The 24,887-nt window shown below is 39.0% G+C and overlaps 3 protein-coding genes across 3 annotated transcripts in view; 2 read left to right on the top strand and 1 right to left on the bottom strand.

Annotated features, from left to right (window-relative positions):
* LOC109032724 (cathepsin B-like cysteine proteinase 6) overlaps positions 1-24,887 on the top strand; it is a 361,957-nt gene that overhangs the window by 53,776 nt on the left and 283,294 nt on the right. The window lies entirely within an intron of this gene.
* LOC109032653 (helix-loop-helix protein 1) lies at positions 404-23,771 on the bottom strand. Its single transcript, XM_019044898.2, has 3 exons — positions 23,156-23,771; positions 2,766-2,861; positions 404-1,678 (listed from the first exon to the last, which is right to left on the bottom strand). Exons 2-3 carry the CDS (start codon positions 2,855-2,857, stop codon positions 1,432-1,434), a joined length of 339 nt encoding a protein of 112 aa, XP_018900443.1. The 5' UTR covers positions 2,858-2,861; positions 23,156-23,771; the 3' UTR covers positions 404-1,431.
* Positions 10,753-24,887, top strand: part of LOC109032667 (uncharacterized) — a 34,802-nt gene continuing 20,667 nt past the window's right edge. Inside the window, exon 1 of the mRNA XM_019044913.2 lies at positions 10,753-11,108. Coding sequence (XP_018900458.2) covers positions 11,076-11,108 — 33 coding nt within the window. The 5' untranslated portion in view covers positions 10,753-11,075. The remainder of the gene's footprint in view (positions 11,109-24,887) is intronic.

Below are 24,887 nucleotides of genomic sequence, written 5' to 3'. Positions count from 1 at the left end.
TGTGGATACAAATATTTCAGCTCCTGAGTAGCCGCTTTTGCCTATCTTGTCAGTTGTAGGCGAATTTCATGGCTCGCATTGAAGCAGGCAATCGCGCTAAACGCCCAATCTTTGTTCTTTCTCTCCAAATGTTGAACATAAGATTGTAATTATACCGTGCATCTGCAGTTTATAAAAAACCCTAAAGACAATGGTATTAAATACAACGTCGAGGATCTCTTGCCATTCCTTCTTTCTACATTGAGTAAAAAGTACATTATCATCCCGCAAAATAGTAATTAGATTTTCTTTTAAAATCAGACGAATTCACTGTTCCTATGATTGAGCCATTTTTTAAGTAGAAAAATAGATTTTTCTTAGAATGTTCGAAATAAATTATATCAAGACATTCAACAAGTAGATATTTATATTGTAAAAAACACTATAAAATTGAAAGAATTTTTATCTTAATGACTAGATCTGTAAATACATAAATGTATTCATAATACTACGAAAACAAGACTAGATATAATTTAACGTGGTTTAGTGAAGGATCCACAAGACTAAATTGAAGTATGATGCAGAAAGGAACTAATTGAATTGAATACAAATCAAAAAGAACTGCACAGCATGCAACCCCTATGCACATGCCTACTTCTCATTTGTTTTAAGTCATTTTCAAATTGTTCTTTTTGGCATAGTTGCGTCCAAATGACGAAGATAATTCAAATTCGAGCTATTAAGAACGCAAAAGGTCAGAACATAACGAAAGTTATCTCCTTCACAAAACAGTTCCCGAATTTTGTGGGATGTTATGATTTTGCCCTGACCTCCGCATAGGCACCTTGATTGCACCTTATCAGACAATCAGAGAAAGTGTCGTAGTAGTTGATATTAGTTCACATTGGCTGGGAAAGTATATATTTAAGTAAGTATGCTGCTATTGTACGGAGAAAATTCGACTCCGCCTAGTCACACTCATCATGAATAGCGGAGCCAGCAAATTAACAACATGGTTTTTTCTCCATTTAAACTAATGGAAATGTATCGATCCTTGTAGAGGCCAGGTGCTCCAATTACAGAATCGATTATTTAACACAGGTTTAAAAGAAGGAAATCCGGTGTTGTCAAATTGATGGATCGGCATCGATCGGCTCATCATTGAATGACGACAAAAAACACAAGCACCTTGAACATTAGGAATGAAAATCAAGGTTTACACAGTGGTTATGCAAAGAGCGATTTGCTAAATATTGCACAGTCCGGCACAATCTTTAATTTTAGTTGAGTTTTATCAAAGGTATCGTATTCCACTAAACTTCTTTTTTGCAATAGGGATCTATTATTTCTAGCACATATTTTTAAAAAAACGCAAGTACTATTGGTACTGTAGATGGGTTCTTCTACAGATGAGTCAGAAATAGTAGTTCCTTGTTGCAAAAGGTCGTCCGATTACACATCGAGAACGTGGTTGAGGTAAGCGATGTAGCAGATAGCCAGGCGGAGGATTTCAATTTTCGATAGTTTCTTGTCCGGGGGCAGAGTAGGCAACAACTTTCGCAGCTCGCTGAAGGCTACGTTGAAGGCTTCAACCCGGACGCGTTCTCTGGTGGCGTGTGCCGTGCGGTATTTTTGCGTCGCACGGCGCCGTCTTCGTCTCTCTTCCCGCGAGAGCGTCACCTGGTTCTCGCACCGATCTCTGTGGAAAAATAATCGGGTGTCAGAGAAAGATGGGGCGAAGAAGTTTTAAAGAAAAAAGAAAAACAAATGCTGACTAAACACCGATTAAAAAGAGAATACTTATTTTGTTCCCGAGTAAGCTCGAGTAAACTGAATGGAGGTGTTGCATGTGTGAGGAATTTGCGATTTGACTGTTGATTCTCATGCAAAAGTTCCCAAGAAACCAGATGGTGGTGCCTCTGATTTTCTCTAAAATTAACTCCCAAGCTCAAAAAAAGCTCTCAAGTTGAGGCTAAAATGGAGGGGATATCTCACGCTATCCTGAGAGTCTACCTCTATATCAAGACAAACTCTCCATGCAAAGATAGGGAGCAAATACATTGACAGGGCTGCCACTTTATTTGGGGACTCCAAAACTGAAAACACGGTAACCCTACTAATGTATTTGTTCCCTATCTTTTCATGGAGAGTTTTTCTTGGAGAGCTTTTCATGAGCTTGGGAGTTGAGCTCAGAGAAAACCAGTGGCACCATCGTGTTTCTCGCGAACTTTTACGTAAGAATCAACAGTCAAATCGCAAATCCCTCACACACGCAACATCTCCATTGTAGATCGAGTCAAATAAGACTCAAGCTTAGAGGCAATTAATTGATTCAGAGTCAACTAGAGTCATTTTTAGAGCCAATAATTGGAGTATTTAAGAAAAAAAAATGATACATTTTCTTTAGCAGGTAATCAGAGTTAAGGTAAATTTGATCTCTTCTTCGATATGAAAACAGAATAATAGTATTTTTAGCAGTGAAATAAAAAAATAAAAAAACTAGGAAAGACAGTCATTTATCTCAAGTGTCTAACTCATTCATTTATATCAACTCATTTATTTTCGAAAGGGCCCAAGCTGTATTCATTTCTTAACTTTAACGAAATAAAAAATGAACATTTCCTGTGTAAGGAACTTATCAATAGACAACGTTATTGGTAGGGATCCAACCCGTGTTTATCTGATTTTAATAACTTGCTCCAGAATGATTACATTTGAATTATTTTGAGTAATAGCATTTCTAGAAATTTCTCGCATTATAAAACAAAAATATACGAAGATGGTACCTTTTGGACAAGTGAATCAGGTGTTCTTTGAAAGTGCTTGAATCTGGAATGGTTGAGTCAACTGTGGTATACATGTCGGCCAGACCGTTCATTACTCTGAAATCACAAGAATAAAAGTTTCAAAACTCGATGTAATGCAGCAATGAATCACTTTGTCTGAAAGTAGCAAAAGAATCAGAATTTCAATCCAAGTCAGATCATTTGACTCATTGCCGAGGCATTAGATAAAATGCCTGATTTAACAATTTGCCTGCGACATGAACACCCTAATTTTATTTTTTATCAGAGGTGTAAATGAATCAGTGAGTTCGAAAACACAACAACTCGGAAAAAAAACCGTTCAGGAAACACTTAAAACTGCGCAGCGGACACGGAAGTTAGTTTCAGAAAAGCCATTTTAGTGCCAAAGGACAAGTACTTAGAGACTTTGAAAAGAACCAAGTTGAAATCGACACACCATGTTTGATGACAGAGAATTAAGCGTTTAAAAACTCCCGAGTTGGTGTGTTTTCGCTCTCACCGACTTTCAGATACTGATTTTTCATAGTCTGCCCTGGAAAATGTATATTTTTCGACCTGCATAACGCTTGAATATTTATACAACTTGTTGGTACAAGATATATATACTGAACCGAAAAAAGAAAACCGCAAAATCGTATGGTCACCCGTTTCCTTTGAAATGGCCAAAAATTGGTATTTCCAATGGAATACTTCGATTTTTCCCTTTTTCCGTCGCTGTTTAGAGCACTTCCGATTGCAATTTCGAAATTTCCTTTTGCATGCAGATGCTTCTATCCATAAGTGTTACTAAACCGTAAAAAAGTGAAAATCGAAACAAACTCGAGTTGGTGTGTTTTCGATCTCACTGATTCAAATGGCCTCCGATGTTAAGGCACCTCTTAAAAATAAATGAATACTACTACTACTACTGCTGCTGCTACTAGTACTACTTCTACTACTTCTTCTACTACTACACACATAAACTTTTTAAATGGATCGAAAAAAGGAGGAGATAGAGGAGTGATAAATTACCGAGGTAGCGGACAGTGTAATCTCATTGCGTATAATAGAATTCGGCTCTCGGAGGGATGGTGGGATGGGGATGAGGGCGGGGAGGGTGGCGAGTGATCGGGTCCCTGTCTCTGGAGAGCAGTTCATCGGGGATTGCCCTCGGAGGCGGGACGCGGGGCCGGGGTCCAAATAAGACACGAATTACAGCTGTAAACGGCGCCGGCTCGAATTTAAAACGATTCAATTATAATTAGCGCCCGGGAGATTCGCGCGCGTGACGGATGCGATCGCGGTTTCGTGGTTTTAACGCCAGGCGCTCTCTTCCTCCCGTTTTTATTGTTTCCTCAGCCGCTGGACTGCACTAGAAAAAAAAACACATTGGATCTAGAGTCCAGAACTCCAGACTCTTAAAAAAATCGACAAGAAAAAGTACTCTTGAGTCAGTCAGAATCTAGCTTAAATCAAGAACCAAGCCTCTTTCGAGCGGATTTCGTTTTGATTCAAGCAAAAATCCGATTTAATTAAGAGTGTTTTTTCTTGTCAATGTTTTCAAGAGTCTCGACTCTAGATCCAATGTATTTTTTTTCCAGTGTGGAATATTTCCGAGACAGCCTTTTAAAACCAATGGCGTGGCGTGAATAATCGATTATCGATATCTTGCCATTTGAAGCTATGGTACAGCATCGATTACTAAGGTGTTCGCTGCGAACACCCTGATAATCGATCTTTTTTCATAGGTTTGAGTGGCGTATCAATCGATATATCGCAAAGCACGCCACGCCACTGTTTAAAACAGCCTTTGCGGCTTTTTTATCGACGATCGATTTTTATCGACGGGAGCGTAAATGCAAAAATGAAAGGATAAGAAAATCAACCTATAGCCGCATTCATTATTGTTCTTATGTATGAAAGCTGAACATGTTACAAACGCCAGCTAGAGGAAAGAGAAAAGTTGGATCGCATTTTGCGAAAAGGAACCAAAGAGCAAACCGATGTCGCTAACCTTGTGCTACTAACATTCTCTGCATTTAAACAACTGAAATCGTTCAAAAACTTGAATGTACCGAGGTCATTTTCGTCTTGAAATTCTAAATTATAATTAGGAGTACCCTGATAAAAATTGGCAGTAGAATCTGTGTTCCAAAATACTATAGACCTAAAGCCGGCTCTAAGATTTCTAATAGCTTCAGTAGCCGGCCGTACAATTTCTTATAGCCTTTTATAGCCGCTGGCAATTGAGCAACAGCCTGGCGATAAAGTGTATGCTAAACGTTACTAATTACGGATGCTAGGACTTAGTGAGTTTTTGGACTACCGCTCTCTTTTTATGCCGTAGTATCTTGATTTATTTTGTGAGGAAAGCTCCGTACTTTTGAAGGATGCCTGTCATTCTTAATAAGTTGGAGCGCCTTCAATTTCTCATGATACTGTGCGATACCTCTGGTGTGAAATAGTTGCCTCAGACGTGGCACGCTGCGGCGCGGCGGGCGGGCAGAGAGTGCAAAACGCGCATTGGCGCCTACAAACCTAACAGGGATACTTCAAGCATTGCGCAATGCGTGAAGTATCCCTGTTAGGTTTGTAGGCGCAAGTGCGTCGCCGTTCCGCTTTGTGTTAGGCTCCAATATTTGATCTCGGCGGAGTCAGCGTTTTTCAACTCATCATTTTGAAATGTTTGCACACTCTGTATGGATTATTCTCATTTTAATTGGTGAAAAAAAATATGTTTTAAAGGAAAATATAATGTGTGTTTTGTAAATATTGAGGTAGTTCCGTATCAAACTTAATGATTTCCAAAACACACGAATTCCTACACAATTTCTTATAGTCTTTTATAGCCAATGGCGATAAAGTGTAAAGCCCGGCGATAGGAACTATAGCCCTACTGTATACTTTTTTATAGCTTCGTATAGCCCGGCTATATGATTTGCTCCGCTTTCTACAGCCAGCTATATGAATTCCAATAGCCTTCTTTAGTCGGCGATAAGAACTCCTATGGTATTTTGAAACGCAGCTCTTATCGCCAATTTTTACCAGGGATACCTAAAGATAACACTTGTTTTGATGATCAGTTTATATTCACGAGGTAAACAAAAAGTTGCACAATCATAGCGACTTGGAAGACTCGTGACTCCTTTTTGCAAAATGCAGTCCAGTTATATCTGAAAGAAAATGGCTCAAAATCACGATGAGGTCTGTCCAAAGTAGGCGCGAAGAAAAGGGGGGCTCAGGCCCCTCCCCCCCCCCCCCGAAAGCCAAAAAAAGGAGGAAAAGAAAGAAGGAAAGAGGAGACAGAAGATGAAAAAGTGCGAGTAAAGAAGAAGTTTGAGACTGTCGAAGATATTTATCTCTTTCAATGTAGATTCTTAAATGAAAACACCGTGATCATTCCGAAAATTTTCGTCAGAGAAGCCTCAAAGTACGTCCAAATAGAGTTGACGTTTCAAAAATTTTCCAGCTTTGTTGAATGTAACAATTTGAAAGTATTTTTTGTTAAAGTAAAAAAAAAAACGTAATTTTCTGCATAAATGTATGAAAAATCTGTGTTACAAAAGCCTCAAAATGCGTCCAAATAGAGTTAAAATTTCAAAAATTTTCAGGATCTTTTTGAGTGCATATAATTCAAAAGCCGTTTTTGCTGAAAGTTCAAAAAGGAAACGTAATTTTTCTGCAGACATTGATGGAAAATCTGCGTCACGGAAGCCTCAAAATGCGTCTAATTAGATTGCAAATTGCTAAAATTTTCCGGTGCCCCCCTCTGGACTGGGGGATATTCCATACCCCTCAGACCCCCCCGTTAGTAAAGGGGCCCCGCAATCCCTCCCCCCTCCCGAGACAAAATTCTGACTACGTGCCTGGGCTCGTTCGAATTCATAATGAGCGACGATATGATTCTGCTTTCACGAACACGCAAACGCGAGAGCAAAATAATTTTTTTGGCGAGTTTTTTTGTTTTTTTTTTGTTTTTTTTTCAGAAATTGCAGCTTTTCCTGCGCACATGAAGTTACTCGTTATTAGGAAAAAATTCTTAATAGCTTGCGATGGACCAACTGCACGAGACTTTTAAATCGCGGGTGATTTTTCGACAGCTAAGCACGACACGAAGCATTGCCGTACCAAGAAAAACGCCATATGAACCTTCAGGCGTTGCTCAATTTCATTTGATAAAACACGAATTTCCTGGCAAACTTATGAATATTTTCCTTCCAATTTTTCAGATGATTTTGTTCGCAATTTTCAGATGATTTTGTTCGCAATTTTACCAGAAGTTCCTGAAAATTTCAAGGAAAAATATTTATAACATTCCTTAAAAGTGAACATTTTATTGGAGGAAATTTGGCAACTCTCGAATGTTCATGCGGCGTTCTTCCTTAGCATGGCAGTTGAAGTACGATAACTAGTTTCGCACGTGGGAAACCGTTTTTGCTCCATTTGAAAATTGACTGAAGAGTGGGGGAAAAACTGGAGTTCATGTTATTAACTTTAATGGAAATTTTTTGGAATTTTTGGCCTTGATTCCCTGCAGAATTATGTAGATCCCACACAGTAATACTGTTCTGTTCAACAGTATATAATCAACAGAATACGAAGTAAGTGATCGATTCGAGACGACGCAGGTTTCTTTAAAAAATATCGATTGTTTTACACACATTTCGTAAAGAAATGTTCCTGATTTGCAATAAGAGTCACAACATTGTTTGTTCAGTTGCGTATGTTTTTTTTTAAATTGGATGTGAAATAAAAGAGGGAAGAGGCAACGGTTAGTCAAAGTCACGCTGACCTTTAGTGTCAACCGGAACCTAGAATATGAAAAAAACCTAAGAGCGTGCTACCATCTACAGTATGATAGAAAAATAGCGGTGGCTATTATTTGTCACCATGAAACCTAGCATGATAGGCCCAGTTCTTCATTAACGTACATTTTTAAAACTCCCACGTATGTATGACCCCTGTAGGTAAATTTGAGTCTGTCCAATTATAGCGAGCGACAGGCCCAAAATACCCAATTCCGTCGGGCTGGGCTTAACAGAAACCTGATCAAAATTTTTTATTGAGATTTCTACTCATAAAAAATATTCCCAGAAATTTTTGCAATGGAACACACGCAATTATCGGGGAAATTGCGTGTGTCCTTTGTACCGAATGTTTTGGATTTCGGACTTCTGCAAGTTTTTTTTTTTTTTTACGAAGTGGCTATTCGTCGGTACGGTACCGACGGATAAATGGCTATTCGTCGGTACCGTACCGATGAATAAATAGCTATTCGTCGGTACCGTACCGATGAATAAATAGCTATTCGTCGGTACCGTACCGATGAATAAATAGCTATTCGTCGGTATCGTACTTTGATTTTAGTACGTAAATTATATTAAGGATATGATTTCTTAATAATATTTTGGTGGGAGTTAAGAGCTAAAAATGCGTTGTTAGTTGGGGCAGCGACAGATACTGAAGATTCGCAAGCCGTGGAGCAGCTACCATGAACTGACAATAGTTGTACATTTGTTCCAGTCCTTACCATGTTTTCAATCATCTTGAATGAACTTAAATAACTGTTGAATTGCGTGGTTCCGTGGTTTGAGGTTAGGCTAGCAATGTTTAAAACAATGGGCAGAATCATGTTGTACTTTTCACGCACACTTAGTGCCTTTACGCTTTGTTCACTCTCCTTCAAATCTCCAGAAAAACCATCAGAAAATTCTTCCAACAGTGCATCAACCTTTGGGCATTCTGTATCTAAGCAACCATTCTTTCTGTGACAGCGAATGTGAAACGAAGATACATCAACACATACTTCTTGTTTACTCTCACTTGAACATCTTTAGAAGTTTTCACCATAGATGGCGTTTGCTTGTCCATTCGGACCAAGGCTTGACAACACATTTTTATTAATTAATGTCGCCGATGCGGTACCGACGAATAGCCATTTATTCATCGGTACGGTACCGACGAATAGCCATTTATTCATCGGTACAGTACCGACGAATAGCCATTTATCCGTCGGTACCGTACCGACGAATAGCCTCATCCTTTTTTTTTAAATTTCTTTTTATTATTTGTAAAAGCAACAAATTAGTACAAAATACACTTATAGACATTAATAAATGTCTTTTTAAGCCTAATTTAAGTGTAATCAGACTTAACTATGGTATCTATACATTTTAACCTAATTTAGTTTATATGATATACTCCCTGATGAGGAGGGGAACAGTACAAGATTACTACTGAAAATAAAATTGCCTTTTTGTCTTAACTTATGTCTTTCGCTTTAACTGAAACTGCGGTCGACCGGCATCGGTCCAGGACCAAGGAACGCCCTGCTCCGTCCGAGGGTACGGGGAGGCACTCTTGTTTTATGGGAATGATGGAGATGTTGCATGTGTGAGGAATTTGCGATTTGACTGTTGATTCATAGGTAAAAATTCGCGAGAAACACGATTATGCTACTGTTTTTTTCTGAAAGAGCATACGATTACAAAGTAGGGCATGTGATTACACACCGACTCGTCAAAAGCACCATTGCTTTGGATTGCATTCACAGTAAAACAATTCACAATTCAAAACATCCATTAGAATTAATACCAAATAAGTTTGCTGACTTAGAGCAAGAAGAAAATCTGCGATTCTAATGTTCGCATTTCATTTTATTGCAAAAACCGCAACTGTTCTGCTGCACTTTAAAATTCGGCCAACAAGTGTGACGAGATTAGGAACGTTAAAATTCGAGTCAATGCAATAAAAATTCAGAAAAAGTTGAGAAGAGTATTTGAGGGGTTATTCTGAGAAAGAGCACGGGTCAATGTGTTGTTAGGATCATGCAACTTCTCTCTCTTCCTTAACAATCCAGAATGGAGATGTTGCATGTGTGAGGGATTTGCGATTTGACCATTGATGGTCATGTAAAAGTTCGCGAGAAACACGATGGTGCCACTGGTTTTCTCTAAAATCATCTCCCAAGCTCAAAAAAAGCTCTCAAAGTGAGGCCAAAATGGAGGGGACAATGGACATCCCACGCTATCCTGAGAGTCCATCTACCTCTACATCAAGACGAACTCTCCATGCAAAGATAGGGAGCAAATACACTAGCAGTGATGCCGTGTTCTCAGTTTTAGAGTCTCCAAATAAAGTGTCAGCCCTCTCAATAATGTATTGGCTCCCTATCTTTGCATGGAGAGTTCGTCTTGATGTAGACGTGGACTCTCAGGGTAGGGTGAGACATCCCCTCCATTTTGGCCTCAACTTGAGAGCTTTTTTTGAGCTTGGGAGTTGATTTCAGAGAAAACCAGTAGCACCATCGTATTTCTCACAAACTTTTACATAAGAATCAACAGTCAAATCGCAAATTTCTTACACATGCAACATCTCCATTTTGTGAAACCCTGAATTCCAAGCTCATAGGGTTTACGTCTATTCAACCTGCGACCGCGTCGGTCCCATTCCAGGAGCGCAAGCGCTTCCTGGTTGGGATGACGATGTAGTCTCATCTCATACGCGGAGTACATCTTGACGATGTAGTTCTTTACCGGGACTTCTGCAAGCGCGAATGACGTCATCGGACGCGGTTTTCTGGATGGGTGTTTCCGCGTTACGCCTCCATTAGGCAGTCGGCTACGCGTCTTCAGGTTTTCTAGATCGCCGAGGTTCGACACCCTGGGTGCTCGGAGTAATCCAACTCAGTGAATTGTATTGAGCGTCTTCTGTGACCACGGATTTTGTGTCACATTATCGTGGTTTTATCGGTATAGTTTAGGGAATAGAGTTTCTCTCACCCATTTTCGTGTCGTATGGTTATCTGTGTTGAGCTACGCTACACCCCTAGTTAGCGAGCTAAACACCCCGGGGTTATTACCATTAGGGTCCATTACAGTTTTAATGAGTATTTTAAATAGTTTTCTTTCATAAAAAATGAATCAAAAATAAACTTAAAAATAATTGAGATTTTTAAACGACGCGAATAGGGCACCACTCGACTGAATCCTTCGAAATAATCCTGTCGTTGGTGAAATAAAAAACCTTGAAGTCAATACTTGCTGATCCATCAGGAAATCCTTCGGTTGATCTTTATTTTGAAACAAGTTTGCGACGGTTAAAAAACTCAACAAAACACTCCGTGCGATTACGATGTGTTCCTAGTATAACTGAGTTTTTGAGGCACATTGTAGTAGTGCTTGAAAAGGATGCTCTGACATCCGTGACGCGAGTTTTAGAATTCGAAAACAAAAAGCGCGCGACAAAAAAGTTTTCTGAACTTATAAATGAGAGTACCTTGATAGTCCTCTCCGCAGTTAGGCTTGAACTATGCGGTTCATTTGTGTTTGCTGTGTTTTACTGGTAATGTAATTTTTCCTACTTGCTTTAGCTCAAAGTCAAAAATAAACCCATGTCCCACCCTCCTTTACATCGTCGTTGACGATGAAATTCTCAGATATATTACTAAACATCATACATTTTCGTGTGAAAGGCCGAGGTCCACCAAGTTCCAATAGTGGTTAAGAACTATCATACAACAATGGACCACTAGATAAGGTACGACTTTTAGCATTCTGATACATGTTTCTTAACCCAAATTTTGCGTAAAACATGATACACACAACGAAAATTACCGAAATTAACTCCTGACGAAGATATTCAATGATTGTTGATGCGTGAATTCAAACCACCCGCTCATGGACATGGCCGGATTTACCTACTTGCCGCCCATGGGCCGCCTGTATTTTGCCGCCCTCTTCTCATTCATTTTGAAACATCAATAATAACCATCAAGTGAACGTGCCGGAGGGAAAAGGGTGCATAAGACGCGTTCACTCGTGTTGGACACATTTTTTGCGTAAGCCCTGTCAACACTACTAGCAAAAGTTCACGGAACTTTGCGCGAAAATTAAGTTCCGTAAACATATTTCTGTGTGGACGAGGCCTTTCATTTAAAAGAAAAGAACGAAACAATTACGAAAGAATAAACATGAATGTAGTTTAATGATTTTAATTCCCGTCATCGCGCCGTGCCGCGCTGCCACACTGTGTTTGGCGCAATGCGTGAAGTATTCATGCAGTCTCGTAGGCGCTAATATGTGTTACATGCCGACCGCCGCGCCGAGGGTTTCTCTTTTTCATCCTAAGTTCTCGTCATCATTTCTCTCCGCGCCGCGCCGCTCCAGGCCAAATTACGTGTTTTGTTTCTCTCTTAACTCAACTAATTAAAGGTGCGCAGTCTTTTGTATCACCGAAATACGACAAAACTAGAAATTAATGAACTCTCAGGAAATGAGAGATTTTACCACCTTTTCTTGTTAGTAATTTTATTCTGAATCAGATTTTTTTGTACCTGCATTTAAAAAAATTGCAAAATTTGCCGCCCCCTAATTTTGCCGCCATGGGCCGCGGCCCATGTGGCCACCCCCTTAATCCGGCCCTGCTCATGGAAACTCAATGCTCTACGTGATTCACATCCCGCGCTAAACGTCATCATGACAGTCTCTACATATACAAATCTGGCAACCTCAATCTTGACGCTTTGGCTCAGCTATAGCAAATTGCTTACAGTTTGAACAACACATGGTGGGAAATGTATGTTGCTCGACTGAGAAGCTTGCTGAAACCGTTGTAGTGTGCGATTTGATCCACGTAGAGCTTTGAGTTTCTTGTGAGCGGGCAGTTAAAATTTCTCGTAACCAATGTGAAAGAAACGTTAATATCTTCGTTAGGAGTTGGTTTAAGTAATTTTCGTTGTGCGAATCGTGCTTTACGTGCAATTTTGACTAGGAAACAAGTATGAGAATGCTTAAAGTCGTACCCTGTGTAGTGGTCTATTGCTAGGACCCAACAGGACCCCAATTCCATGATTTCCATTCGAATATTACTGTGCGAAACTATCTTATTTTGCTCATATATTCCGTAAAACACTTCAGAGTCATAGTTTTTTCCCCCAGAAATGATTCGTAATCTGGACACCATGTAGTGTAAAATGGGTCCGTTGCAAACTTCTGCCGGAGGAAAATGAGAATTTTTCTTCTAGCAGGAGTTGTCTCTTAGAAGTTTAGTAATAACTTCGGGGCACCCGGCACCCTCCCCGGCCGCTACGGACCTAAATCCCCGGAGGACGTATTGCGCCCTCTAAGACCCGTTTTTGGGGGTCCCCGAGTATCTAATCTAAATATAGAGTAAGCTCATCCAAGGACTATTCCCTATATCGATAGTCGTCATAGTTACGAAAATGATGAATGTTGTGATAACAACATTTTTCCTGCTGTGAAGTTTTTTTTGAACGTTTTTAGATTTTTACAATTTTTTACTGTTTTAGCCAACTGAGGAAGGCTGAGTTTTCAGCCGAGACGTTTTGGTAGTATTTTACGTGAAAATTACCCTTGTTACCCGCTGTGTAATTTGTTTTATTATTGTATTATTACGAAAATCGGCCTGGTGGATCTTTAGAGGATATTGTGAGAAAAAATGAACATTTACATTCTTCGAAAAGAGAGATTTCACAACTTTGCCATGCCATGTAAAGAAAATCTAGTCATATTTTCACATATGATTGTATAGTCTCATCTGCGGACTATCTCTTGTCGATAGCTGCAAAATCATAGACATGGGCCCAGTTGAGCGGTAGAACGAACTATAACAAGAAATGTACTTTTCAGGGGTCAGAGAGCTTACAGTAATGATTGCATAGATTTATTTCAAAGCAACTATACGCTGGGACCACAACTTGGAACATAAAATATTATGCACAGAGCATAACAGGATAGATAGGAACCCATTACGTTGTAAAATTCACTTGAGTGATTATCTACCGTTGCCTCATCTTAATTCGTAGTTTAAACATATTTTATTACATGCGGATAGGTACAAATCGTCAGTTTTTAGTAGCAACGATGATTTTATAAGATATAAGAAGAAAACAGTATTTATTTTTTGTCCATCCGCATCAAGCAGAAAGGAACCAAGTCATACCTAGCATTGCCACATATCTTCTGATGATTTATTTTTTTGCAGGACAACGATGGTGTAGATTATAGATTATTTTAAAATTTTGATGGGATTCCCTCTATGATGATTCCCTTTGACGCAAGAGCGTATGTCAATTTTCACGTGAGCCCTGATTTACATGTGAATCCATGCTCTCTGGAGCTCATGGCGAGATCGAGATACGCCCTTTCATCAGACGAACGACGATGCGTGGAACATATTCTCTGAAAGTTTCAAAATAATTCGCACAATCACTCTTCTGTAAACAAATAAATGTCAGATGAAATGTGGCAGTGGTAATATGGCTTGGTTCCTTCCTCCTTAACGCGTTCATTTTACCAAAGATATTGACTCCACGTGATGTCAGTTGATAAATAGAAGTGTAGAGAATAAAACGACCGATCGCGGAAAGCTCAGACCTGAGATATTCGACCGTGTGTGAAATAAAACCACGCAGACTCTTGAATTATTAATTCTGCGTTGAAATCGAAACTCGGGAGGGTTCCTTTGGGCATTGTAAATGCACCATTTAAATGCAGTGCCAATCTCGTTTGAGGAGAATGTCGATCGTGATTTCGGCTTGCGCTCCAGACTGCAAACCGATTATTTAGAAATGAATTACGATTATCGCGGTATCAAAACAGTATCCGACCCCACCTCGAAGTTGATTGCCTCATGTTCAAATTGCAGGCTGGTTATTGGCATTGATAGGCAAAGCGATAGACAAAGAACTAAAAGGAAATATCTAGTTTTTTTTAAATTTTCCTATCGAATCGGAGAGACTTCTCGCTGACAGAATAGAACGGAGCATTGCGAGTTCACGCCTAGCGCCATCGCGCCATTAATTTTGCAGATGCAACACGGACATCCATCATGTGCGAATAGTTGTATCTCTGCGCCGTCATCAACGCGCATCCTTTTACTTTGCTCTATTACCATACTGTGTTTGTTTCGGTCTGTCTTATTTGTATTTGTAGCGGTACTTTAAAGGATGTATGAGCAACACAGACTAATAGGAGAGCCGTGGGTAATAATCGAGCTTCGTTCCTTAACTTTTCTCACGATACCTCACCCTGTTAAAAATAACGAGTAGGCTATTCAGAATTTGCCAACTCACATGAAAAGAACTTCCTACTTATATGAGTAGAACTCCTACTCATATGAGAAGAAATTCTACTTATATCACTAGAATATTCTACTCATAAGAGTAGAAAAGTTCAACTCATATGAATTCAATTTTTTTCATTTTTCAGAAGTGCTCTTTCTGACCAGGAAAAACTGGCGTAACATGTAAATTTGAAAAATAAAAACATTTTGTTCTTATAATTTTTTTGATGCGGTGACTAGTTCTGAGATATCGGGCACCGTAGATTCAACGCTGAACTCAAGTGAGTTGAAATCTCAAGTCAAATGAGTTGGCGAAAACTGGATGGAGAAATTCTGCTCTCATGAGTTAAATTCTAGTTATATAAGTTGAAATTCTATTCATATGAGATGAAATTCTATTCATATGACTTTGATTTTCTACTCATTTGTACTCGCCATTTTTAGCAAGGATTTTGTTTAAACGGGTGGTTTTTATCGGTTAACTATGGAAACCATTAGTTAGTCTATAAGTCACCTCTATTTTTCATTCTAACCACCCTCTTTCAACCAATATGGGATCGCACTTCATTTCCCTGTGTTCTCTTTGTCTATCTTTTTGCATATCAATTTCCTTTCATTTCAAGCCTGCTGGATTTCACAATATGCCTACGAATACCAGCGGTAATGTGACTGTCATCGGTTACAGATCTTTTCCTGTATGAATCTATGGTAAAACATCGACAGTTGAGGTGTCCGTTGCGAACAAATTCAATTGTTCTGCCTATTGTCATTTTATCGTGAACATGCAAGTTTGACACTCTGAGTATATTGTGGTGCATGTGGTTCCTTATTGCAAGGCTTAACTCTAGGATGCATTTTTTCTGAAAATAGTACAAATAGTTGCACACACCAATTTTTTTGGCCCAGGTCACCTGTAGAGGTCGTCGAATCGACCAAATTTCTATCTAATTATCCAAAATTCTAAGAATTTACAATTTCTTCACGCTTTACAATTACAATTACACGCTTACGATTTCTTCACACAGCGTGAATTCAATGTCGTTTCTGCCAGAGAAATGGTTATCTGTACCAGTGTAAACAGTGTGTACCAGTGTGTGTATAGTAACGTTTACCTTTTTTTGGCAGAATTGACTCTGAATTGACACTGTGTGAAATACAGCATGAAGGAATGGTAAATTCTACCTATCTTTTTTCTCCGTGTGTCCCAAAACCCTTCAGGGAGTTGGCCCTCCCTCATTTCTTCTAAAACCCCCTGTCGCCACCTAACTGGGCATCCCCTTCGTCTCCTCCCGGAGGAACCCAATCGAGCAATTTCTTCGGCAGCCTTTCGTCCGTTATTCTGTTGAAGTGACCTTACCAGACAAGCTGTCGGGTCATGACGTGGAATACGATGACATTTTCGACTTCAATGAATTGACGCGCACTCTTTTATTGCGGAATTCGGCAGGAAAAGTTAGGTTACTGGAACCCGGCTCTCGTGATTTGGTTGGACTCAAAATGTTAATGGCGCAACCTCTCAACACTGAAAACTTCAGGGTTTCAAGGAAGCCATCATTTTTTTAACGCATAACCCACCGCGATCAAAGGAAAATACCATCCAGATATTGTACGTTTCGATTCGAGGATTTTCTGTATGATTAAAATTCTTCGAATGATGTTTTTTTCACGAGCGGATCAGAGTGACGCGCGGCAACAGTGCCACTCGTGTGGTTCAGGGAATTTTGAAATATTTTTTGTACCCCATTTTTTTTACGATCTGCACCCAGCAAATATTCTGTATTTGCTTTTTTTTACACTTTTTTACTTTATGTTTGCGTTTCTCCCCTCGTATTTCGATTTATTCCTCTACCCTTCTCATTTTTTCTTGGAGGACGTGATTTTTTTAGTTTGGGTGGAATAACACTCATTCGAGACTCAAAGATCAATAAAAAAGCCAACACGAATCAAGAAGGAAGGTTGATTTCCACACGCGGCCCGACTATTGAAACTATGTCAGCCCGACATGACAAGACAAAGCCCCATCTTGACTATGCAATAAATCGCAATTCGATGTCTTATTGGGCTGCTTTAAAATTTGCCCCAATAGCTTCCAGGACATTATGTCCACCTACCTTTCATCCATTAAATAAATGTCCACCGCTATTTATGTCCACTAAACGTCAAGTCCAGTCTATATTAAGTCCACATGATTTAATGTCCAACCATGAATATGTCCAAAATTTTCCAAATTGTGGACATGTTATGTCCACATTTTTTTATTCTCATTTAAGTGACAAGAACCACCTCAAAAATAAATGCATACTACTACCTTCATTCTGAAAAACATTTCATTCATGAATCAAGTCATGAAGAGAACAGACTCTAAGAGCAGATAAAAACATATGTTCATGTGTACACTGTACGGACATGATAAGATGAAAACCGAAGCGGGAGCCTGGAAAACGCTCCAATGCCAAATTAAACATTTTTCGGTAACAGATGCTGTCAAAATTGAAAGTCCTCTTTAACTAGTTATTTCTTGCGTCTTCAATTTTGTAGGATACTGTGCAACGCCTCTGACGCGAAATAGTTGTTTAAAGCGTTGCGGCAACGAGCGTGACACGCGCATAGGCGCCTACAAACCTACCGGGATACTTCACGCGTTGCGCAATGAATGAAGTATCCCGTTAGGTTTGTAGGCGCCAGTGCGCATTCTGCGCTGCTAACGCGCCTCTCCGCTCTGTGTTAGGCTCTAATATTTAAACTCGCGGAGTCAGCGTTTTTCAACTTATGATTTTGAAATGTTTGCCCTCTCTCCATTGATTATTCCCTTTTAAACTGATGAAAAAGAAATATGTACTGCTGGAAAATATAATGTGTTTTTTGTAAATATAAGAGTAGTTCCGTGTCAAATTTAATGATTTCTAAGGCATTCAAATTTATTCGTGTATGTTTTGGGCTTTTACTGTGCTGCAGCGTGGTGTAAGCGCAACTAAACGCTCAAAATTTGACGTATTTGACTCAAAAAGGTCGATGTACAAATAAGTTAAAAACAAAAAATTGCGTACTTCTTAGTTTTTTTCCTCTTTTAATAATTTTTTTATAGTTTTTTTCATCACAACTACGGCTCATTGATTCATATCGATGCCATTGCTTGGAAAAGGTTTTATAAGGCATATTTTATATCGGAAATTTCAAGGAAAAAAATGAAACCAAGTATTTAGCAAAGAAAATTTGAAAAGATGAATCAAAAGAAGAAATTAACATTTCATTTAAAATATGAGTTACGATAACAACACCTTATTCTCTCTTAACTTTCTCATTTCGATATTGTCAATATAATTTTACACACGGATTAAAATATAACGCTTGAATTTGATTTTAGTGGACTTTACATTTGTGAACTTAACTTAGTGGACGTTTAAGTTATGGACTTAACAATAGTGTGGGCTTTAGAACTGTGGACGTAAAAATTGTGGACGAAAAGTCTGTGGACGTAAAAAAAGCGGACATAAAGTCCGTGTACCCCCTTTTGCGCATATGAAGGATGTTCCTCGATGAATGCCTAACACATATGTTATCTTTGACGGCGATGAAGAATCTTCCTTAAAAACCGTAGGGGTAAACTTTCCTCGCTGATTTCAAATTGCCATAACTTGGTCAATTTTTATCCGATTGAGCTGATCTTGGTTTTAATCGATAGGTATTGAGTTGATCTTTAAAATGACATCAAGGTCATGCCTGTATCTATCTTACTTTCGAAGTTACAGAACCAGTCCCGGTACTTTTGGGACACCTTATGTACTTTACGCCGAAGAAGCGAACCTGAAACTCAAATGCGTTAACTTCCGAAAACCATATATAATCCAACGAAAATAAATAATTGGTACATAACAGCTTTCTTGTATGCAAAGAAAATAATTAAAAATGTTAAAAAAGAGATGTCAACACAAAATTACATAGCCCCTTCAATTCAGAAGATACTACAAACGAACTGTACCTTAACATTTTCATATCCCAGAAGCTAAAGTTCCCATGACGGATATTGCTATCGCTAGCGATTGCAAAATCCAACTTGTTTTAAATCTCAATCGATTCCTCCGTAAAATCAGTCAAAAATTACGCCTTAGTCAACTAACTTTTTCAAAATTTTCTGGGAAAGCTCCCGGGCCCGCCTTCGGGGTTAGAAAGCTCCTCGGCACCCCTGACGAGGCTAAGAGTGTTCCCTAAACTCTCTTCATAGAACATTCTTAGTGCGCCTCTTATTCCTCTTAATGAGGCACCTCACTGCCCCCTCTCCGCGTGCTCCTACAAAATTATCCCACAAGAGATTCATGCTCTTTGGTGCAATACTTGTCACGACCGATTAGGAATGCAGCTGCAGGCAGGCGCGTTACTGATCTGGATGGCCCTATTGGCCCCATCATCAGTGCAGCGCATCCTCCTGAAATCCTGATCAATATGCTAGGGTGGCTCACTTATACACAACAAAATTTTGCGAATTTTTTTGATCTTACCCCCTGGAAAACACATAAAAAACATCCGTCACATGTTGAGGTTTATTTCCTGAAAATTGTGTTTTCCCCGGAAAACCCTCTTTTATACAAGAAAATCGATTTTTTCGGAAAATCCTGATGGAATGGAGGAAAATGGATAGAATTTTCGGATTCAGCGTAAAAAAGTACGTACGAAACACCTACCATATGTTGAGCTTCGTTTTCAAATGCAGACGTACGTAATTATTTGGGATTTATCACCGTCATTTTACCCTTTTTTAGCTTTATCTAGATGTTTCAGTTGTTTCGCCGCTATAACGAGGGGAAAAATTTTTTTTTGGAAGCGTCCAGTATATATTTTCCCACTCAATTTTTCCTGCTGAAGCCAAATATGACCTCAAATTTTTTCTAGAAATTACACATTTTTCGTAAAATGGATTTTTCTGGAAAAAAAGTGTTTTTCAATGTAAAATCCCATATAAAAAAGATGGTTTTGTCGGCACGGGTTAATATTATCCGATTTGGCTAAAACTTGGCAGAGAATGTTTTTTGATCAAATGGAACAGTTCCAGGGGGTAAGACCAAAAAATTCCGACATTGCCAAATTTGGGCCACCCTAATGTACACTTCCTCGCTCGGAGTGGTTGTGAAAACCAGACCAAGTTGGCTGCCGTTTTGCCAAAGGGAACTACAATTTATGGCCCAGCCGTAAAAGCGCCTATCTGCATAGAAAAACGATTGGCACACACGTTGTTTCTAAAATGTGACATAAAATGTTGTTCCCTTTTGCAAAATGTAGTCCATTTGGTACACGGCCGTGGCGGCGAGCGCTATCCTATCGTCATCAAGTGAGCAAATGATTCGAACAGCTCCTCTGAGGCCTGAAGGCAGTGAGTTAACATTCAGATGCGGTTCTACGAACACGGTGACAAGTGTGTTGGTGATTTCGAGAACTTGCGTTTGAAGTCAGTCTTAAAGCTGATGTGTTTTTATAGAGAGAAAACAACTGGGATGAGCATATACTGAGACATTACAATGAGTTTGAATTAGTTTGAGCGCACGTTGGTGAAAGCACAAACACTTTACGCAACTCTCGATCTCCCCCTCCCCTTTTCACTTTACCTCGAAAAAAACTCTCCACTTTTGAGCGCAGGGAATTTTCCACTCCTGAAGGACTTGCGAGATGGATGACGTGCGTTTAAACAATGTACGCCGGGTCCTGCAAGCGTTTTTATTTCCAGTTTCAAATAAAGTGGTTTCAAACGTGTTGACCTGTCTCCATTGACGCACAAAAACATCAACCATGCTTTTAAAAAGCAAAAAATTGTACCGTGCGCATGTTTGAGAAGCAGGTAAAACCGGTATCGCCTAGATTCTGGGTAGGAAGCACACGCGCCCGAAATACAGTCTAGTCCCGTGGCTTCTTTAGTTAAACACCTACCCAAAATCTAAGTGATGCTATTCCAAGACCTAGCCCTGGAGTCGATTTTTCCTTGTCTTTGTTCAAAAAAGAAAATGTTACATTAACTCTCTGGTTATTTTAAAGATAAAACTCTTTCACGGTAAACTATTTTTTTGTAAAATCACACCCCTTTTAAATTGTCTTTATAATACATTACCGATTTGTGGTTGGGTATTTCGGGCCTCATTTTGGGTTAAAGTCGTCGGAAGACTTTTTACTTATATCTGTTTCTTAGAGGCACAAATCCATAATTTGATTTATCGTCATTAGAGAAATTGCTCATTTTCCAATCTTTTTAATTGGTGACGATTCTTGGAGGATATGATAACACTGTTTTACCTACAGGTGAATCTATTTAGAAGAAGGCTGTTCTACATGAGGCAGCCTGCCTAAAAATATCGATTGCTTCAAATTCACTTATCAGGTGAAACCTAGAGTTACAAACTTGCGAGAAATGTCACTCCTGTGAATTTATGTTCCTCTTCACTTATGGTGCCATCAAAATGATTCTACACAAACACAGGCAAAGCTTCAGCGAAACTTCTTTTCAAATTATTTTTTTACTCCTTTTTTTCAAATATTTATTTAAATATTCGCATAAAAAATTCAACATCCAGATACCAGATCATACGTTGCTCACATGTGCTCACTGCTCAACGCACGCTGAGACCAAAATATCCGTGTAATTTGTACGAACTCGAACTCTGTCACACGACATCATCAGATTGACGTCAACGAACCAAACCCATCAGGGACACACACATTCTCACATACAAGCACAGAAATAATTTGCACATGTTTCCCAATACAACCCGACTTTGTGCTTAATATATTTTTCGGTGGAATACTAAAAAAAAAACCCCAGTTACAACTTGACCACTTTTGGAGTTGGATGTTCTATGATCGCTGGTGTCATTCAGAATGAGAATTTGCCGAGTTGTATGAATACTTGCACAAACTCTATCTAGTTCTTTAAACTTCTGAAACGCCCGCCATTATGATTTACGATCATCAACAAAGCGTGTTAATGACGACATCATACGATTTCTATACAGATTGGGTCGCACCACTTAACGCGGCGTTAATTATAGTTTTCGGGTGTCTCTTTAATACCTGCACCTCGTCCATTTTAGTTATGATGCTTATTCGCTCGGTTCCGCAATTGTATTTCACGCGAAATCTTGAAAAGAGAAAATATATCGGAATGCTTTGATTCATACTTTGTCTATAGTGGTTAATACTTATAGTAGATACAAGGAAATACTTGTAGTAGTTACGTTACATTTAAATAAAATTCCTTCAAAGATGAAGAAAAAAAATATAGTGGCCCATCGCGATCGTACCGCCCAGAGTCTACTCTCTTAACGGAGTGAACTCCACTCGCACGATACAGTATCTGCTCTCTTTCCAAAGCGAGTTCAGCTCAAAGACATAAAGACGGAGCGCTCGTATCTAAAAGCACGGGGAAAAAGTGAAGCTAGGTTCGGCGCTGCGCGCTTGTGTGAGTGTGTAAATGAGCGCGGGAATCCATGGCGGCAAACGGAAATTTGATTTGAACTTGTCCTCTTGATTTTTCCTTATTCCTTCTTCGAAACGTGTTTTAAATGCTTAAAACGATTATATTAAGAAAGTTCGGTCTGCGTCCTAATATATTACACCTACTTTTGCTCGGTAACAGGCAGTAATCTCAGATAAAGTTAGTTTTTCTTCTGCTTATGGTGGTTCTGCAGGTTCAAACAGGCCGTTACAGTTCTAGATCTACGTTACTCCCAAATGAAATCAGTCGGTCGACGACGGACCGAAACTAACCTAAAGTTAATAAAATATGAGTGTGTACCTGAATTTGGGCAAAAATCAACCTAAAATACTTTGTTTCCGCAATTTTATTTATTAGTTCCCGCCCTACATTTGAATTCAAACTTGTCCCGATTTCGCCGCCAATCCTCTAGCCAATAGTAGAGGTGATTGAAAAGAAGCTCTAGAAGCTTCATTTTTTGCTTTTAGTGCTCCGTCTTTATGTCTTTGGTTCAGCTCCTACGAAGTGAATTCCAGAAATATCGACGGTGGAATTACCGAACCACACATCTCGGTTTGCGACGTCGCAGACGTCCTGCTATATTTTATTCTTCAAACGAAAAATTGCTCAACTTCAAGTCTTGAAAACCTCCATGATTTTCCATCTCTGTGCGAAGAAAACTCTGTGGAAACTCCAATGCATGATATTGATTTATATACTCTTTCCAAAAAATGAAATGAGAGCGGAGATTTCTAATCACCGCTAAGGAGATACGTGGTTTGGTAGTTCCACCGTCGATACGTAGTTTGGATCTGAAAGTAATAAAAATCATAAATACAAAAGGGCGACTCACTTTCTCTCCTTAATATTAATCCTTTCTCAGCGCGTCGTCTTTGATACACACATGTAAAACTAATGAAAATTAATTGAGTGTAGGACCTTGAGAACCTTAAAGGATCGCACGGGTTTCAGGGTGCTTATCACAGGGATGTCCGCGGACCACTGATAAGGGTGAGAAGCGGTGAGTTGCCGTAGAGGCGCGCAACAACCCTGCTGCATCCGAACGGGTCCAGACCCCGCCTCCCTTTCGCGAGGGACCAATCTCGCGGCTCGGGAGAGACGAGAGGGATGCAACCCCAACTGGTAGCATCCCTTGCCAACGTAATGGGAGGAGCGTAGAGATCCCCAGCATTTTAACAAGGCCGTGATGATTATTCGAATCAGATCCTGCCGAGCTGAGGAAGAGCGCTGTATTGAGCCTTCAAAAGTTGCCAAATTCTCAAAGAAGCACCAGGACACTTATTGATGATGTCATAATGATATTCGTTTTTCTAGATTAGCATTTTTGTTTAACACTTACAGGGTGGTCTAAATGTTCCGCATCAGAGGCGATTGAATTGAGATAGAGACTTGGAATTCCGTCAGTGCTCCTCCGTCAGAAAAAAAGATTTTTGGAACTCTTTAAAATTTTAATAAACATTTTAAATTAAAATTTAAATAAAAGGGTTGCAAGGGTGGTGCGGGACTCTTGGATCACCATGTAGGTTAGTCGATAGATAGATAAATAGGTAGATGGATGGGTAGATAGATGGATAGATAGATAGGTAGATAGATAGATAGATAGATAGATAGGTAGATAGGTAGATAGGTAGGTAGATAGATAGATAGGTAGGTAGATAGATAGATAGACTGAATAGATAGATATAAAATAGCACAGGAAAAGGCGGGATCGAGACTAAATAACACAATAATTTACAAAACACAGGACGTTTTTGACCAGTCTCTCGGTTATTATCAGCCGTCAAAAAAGAAAAAAATTAAAAAAAAATCTAAAGAAATAAAAGCTAAAAAACAATGTTAGATAGATAGATAGATGATAACGAGCTGATGCAGCTGATTTTTATTTAAAGATAGTATCCATTTCCATTTCATTTCAATTTATGTTCTGTATTTAAGTAAAAACTGATTGAACATTTGGATCGCATTTTGCAAAAAGGAACCAGGAGCATTCCAATGTTGCTAGGATTGTGCAACAAACATTCTTCACAATAAAATTACTGAAATAATGAAAACAATCAAATTTACAAATGGAATTTTCGTTTTGAATTCATAGTTTATTGAGAGTAAAGATAATACTTGTATTGATGATCAGTTTATATTTGCAGGGCAAAGAAAGTTGCACAATCTTAGCAACATTGGAACCCTCCTGGTTCCTTTTTCCAAAATGCAATCCAAATGTTCAATCAGTTTTTACTTAAACACAGAACATAAATTGAAATGAAATGAAATGGATACTATCTTTAAATAAAAATCAGCTGCATCAGCTCGTTATCATCTATCTATCTATCTAACATTGTTTTTTAGCTTTTATTTCTTTAGATTTTTTTTTTTTAATTTTTTTCTTTTTTGACGGCTGATGATAACCGAGAGACTGGTCAAAAACGTCCTGTGTTTTGTAAATTATTGTGTTATTTAGTCTCGATCCCGCCTTTTCCTGTGTTATTTTATATCTATCTATTCAGTCAATCTATCTATCTACTTACCTATCTACCTATCTAACTATCTATCTACCTACCTATCTATCT

Source organism: Bemisia tabaci, chromosome 7 (genome assembly GCF_918797505.1).
Source record: "Bemisia tabaci chromosome 7, PGI_BMITA_v3".
Taxonomy (NCBI): Eukaryota; Metazoa; Arthropoda; class Insecta; order Hemiptera; family Aleyrodidae; genus Bemisia; species Bemisia tabaci.
Note: the sequence above shows the minus strand (reverse complement) of the source record. Positions and strands in the feature narration are given on the sequence as shown.

Coding starts and splice junctions, on each gene's coding strand:
- LOC109032653 (XM_019044898.2), bottom strand. CDS start 2,857: ATGAACGGTCTGGCCGACATGTATACCACAGTTGACTCAACCATTCCA. Junction 1,679..2,765: donor CTGATTCACTTGTCCAAAAG/GTACCATCTTCG, acceptor ATTTTTCCACAG/AGATCGGTGCGAGAACCAGG.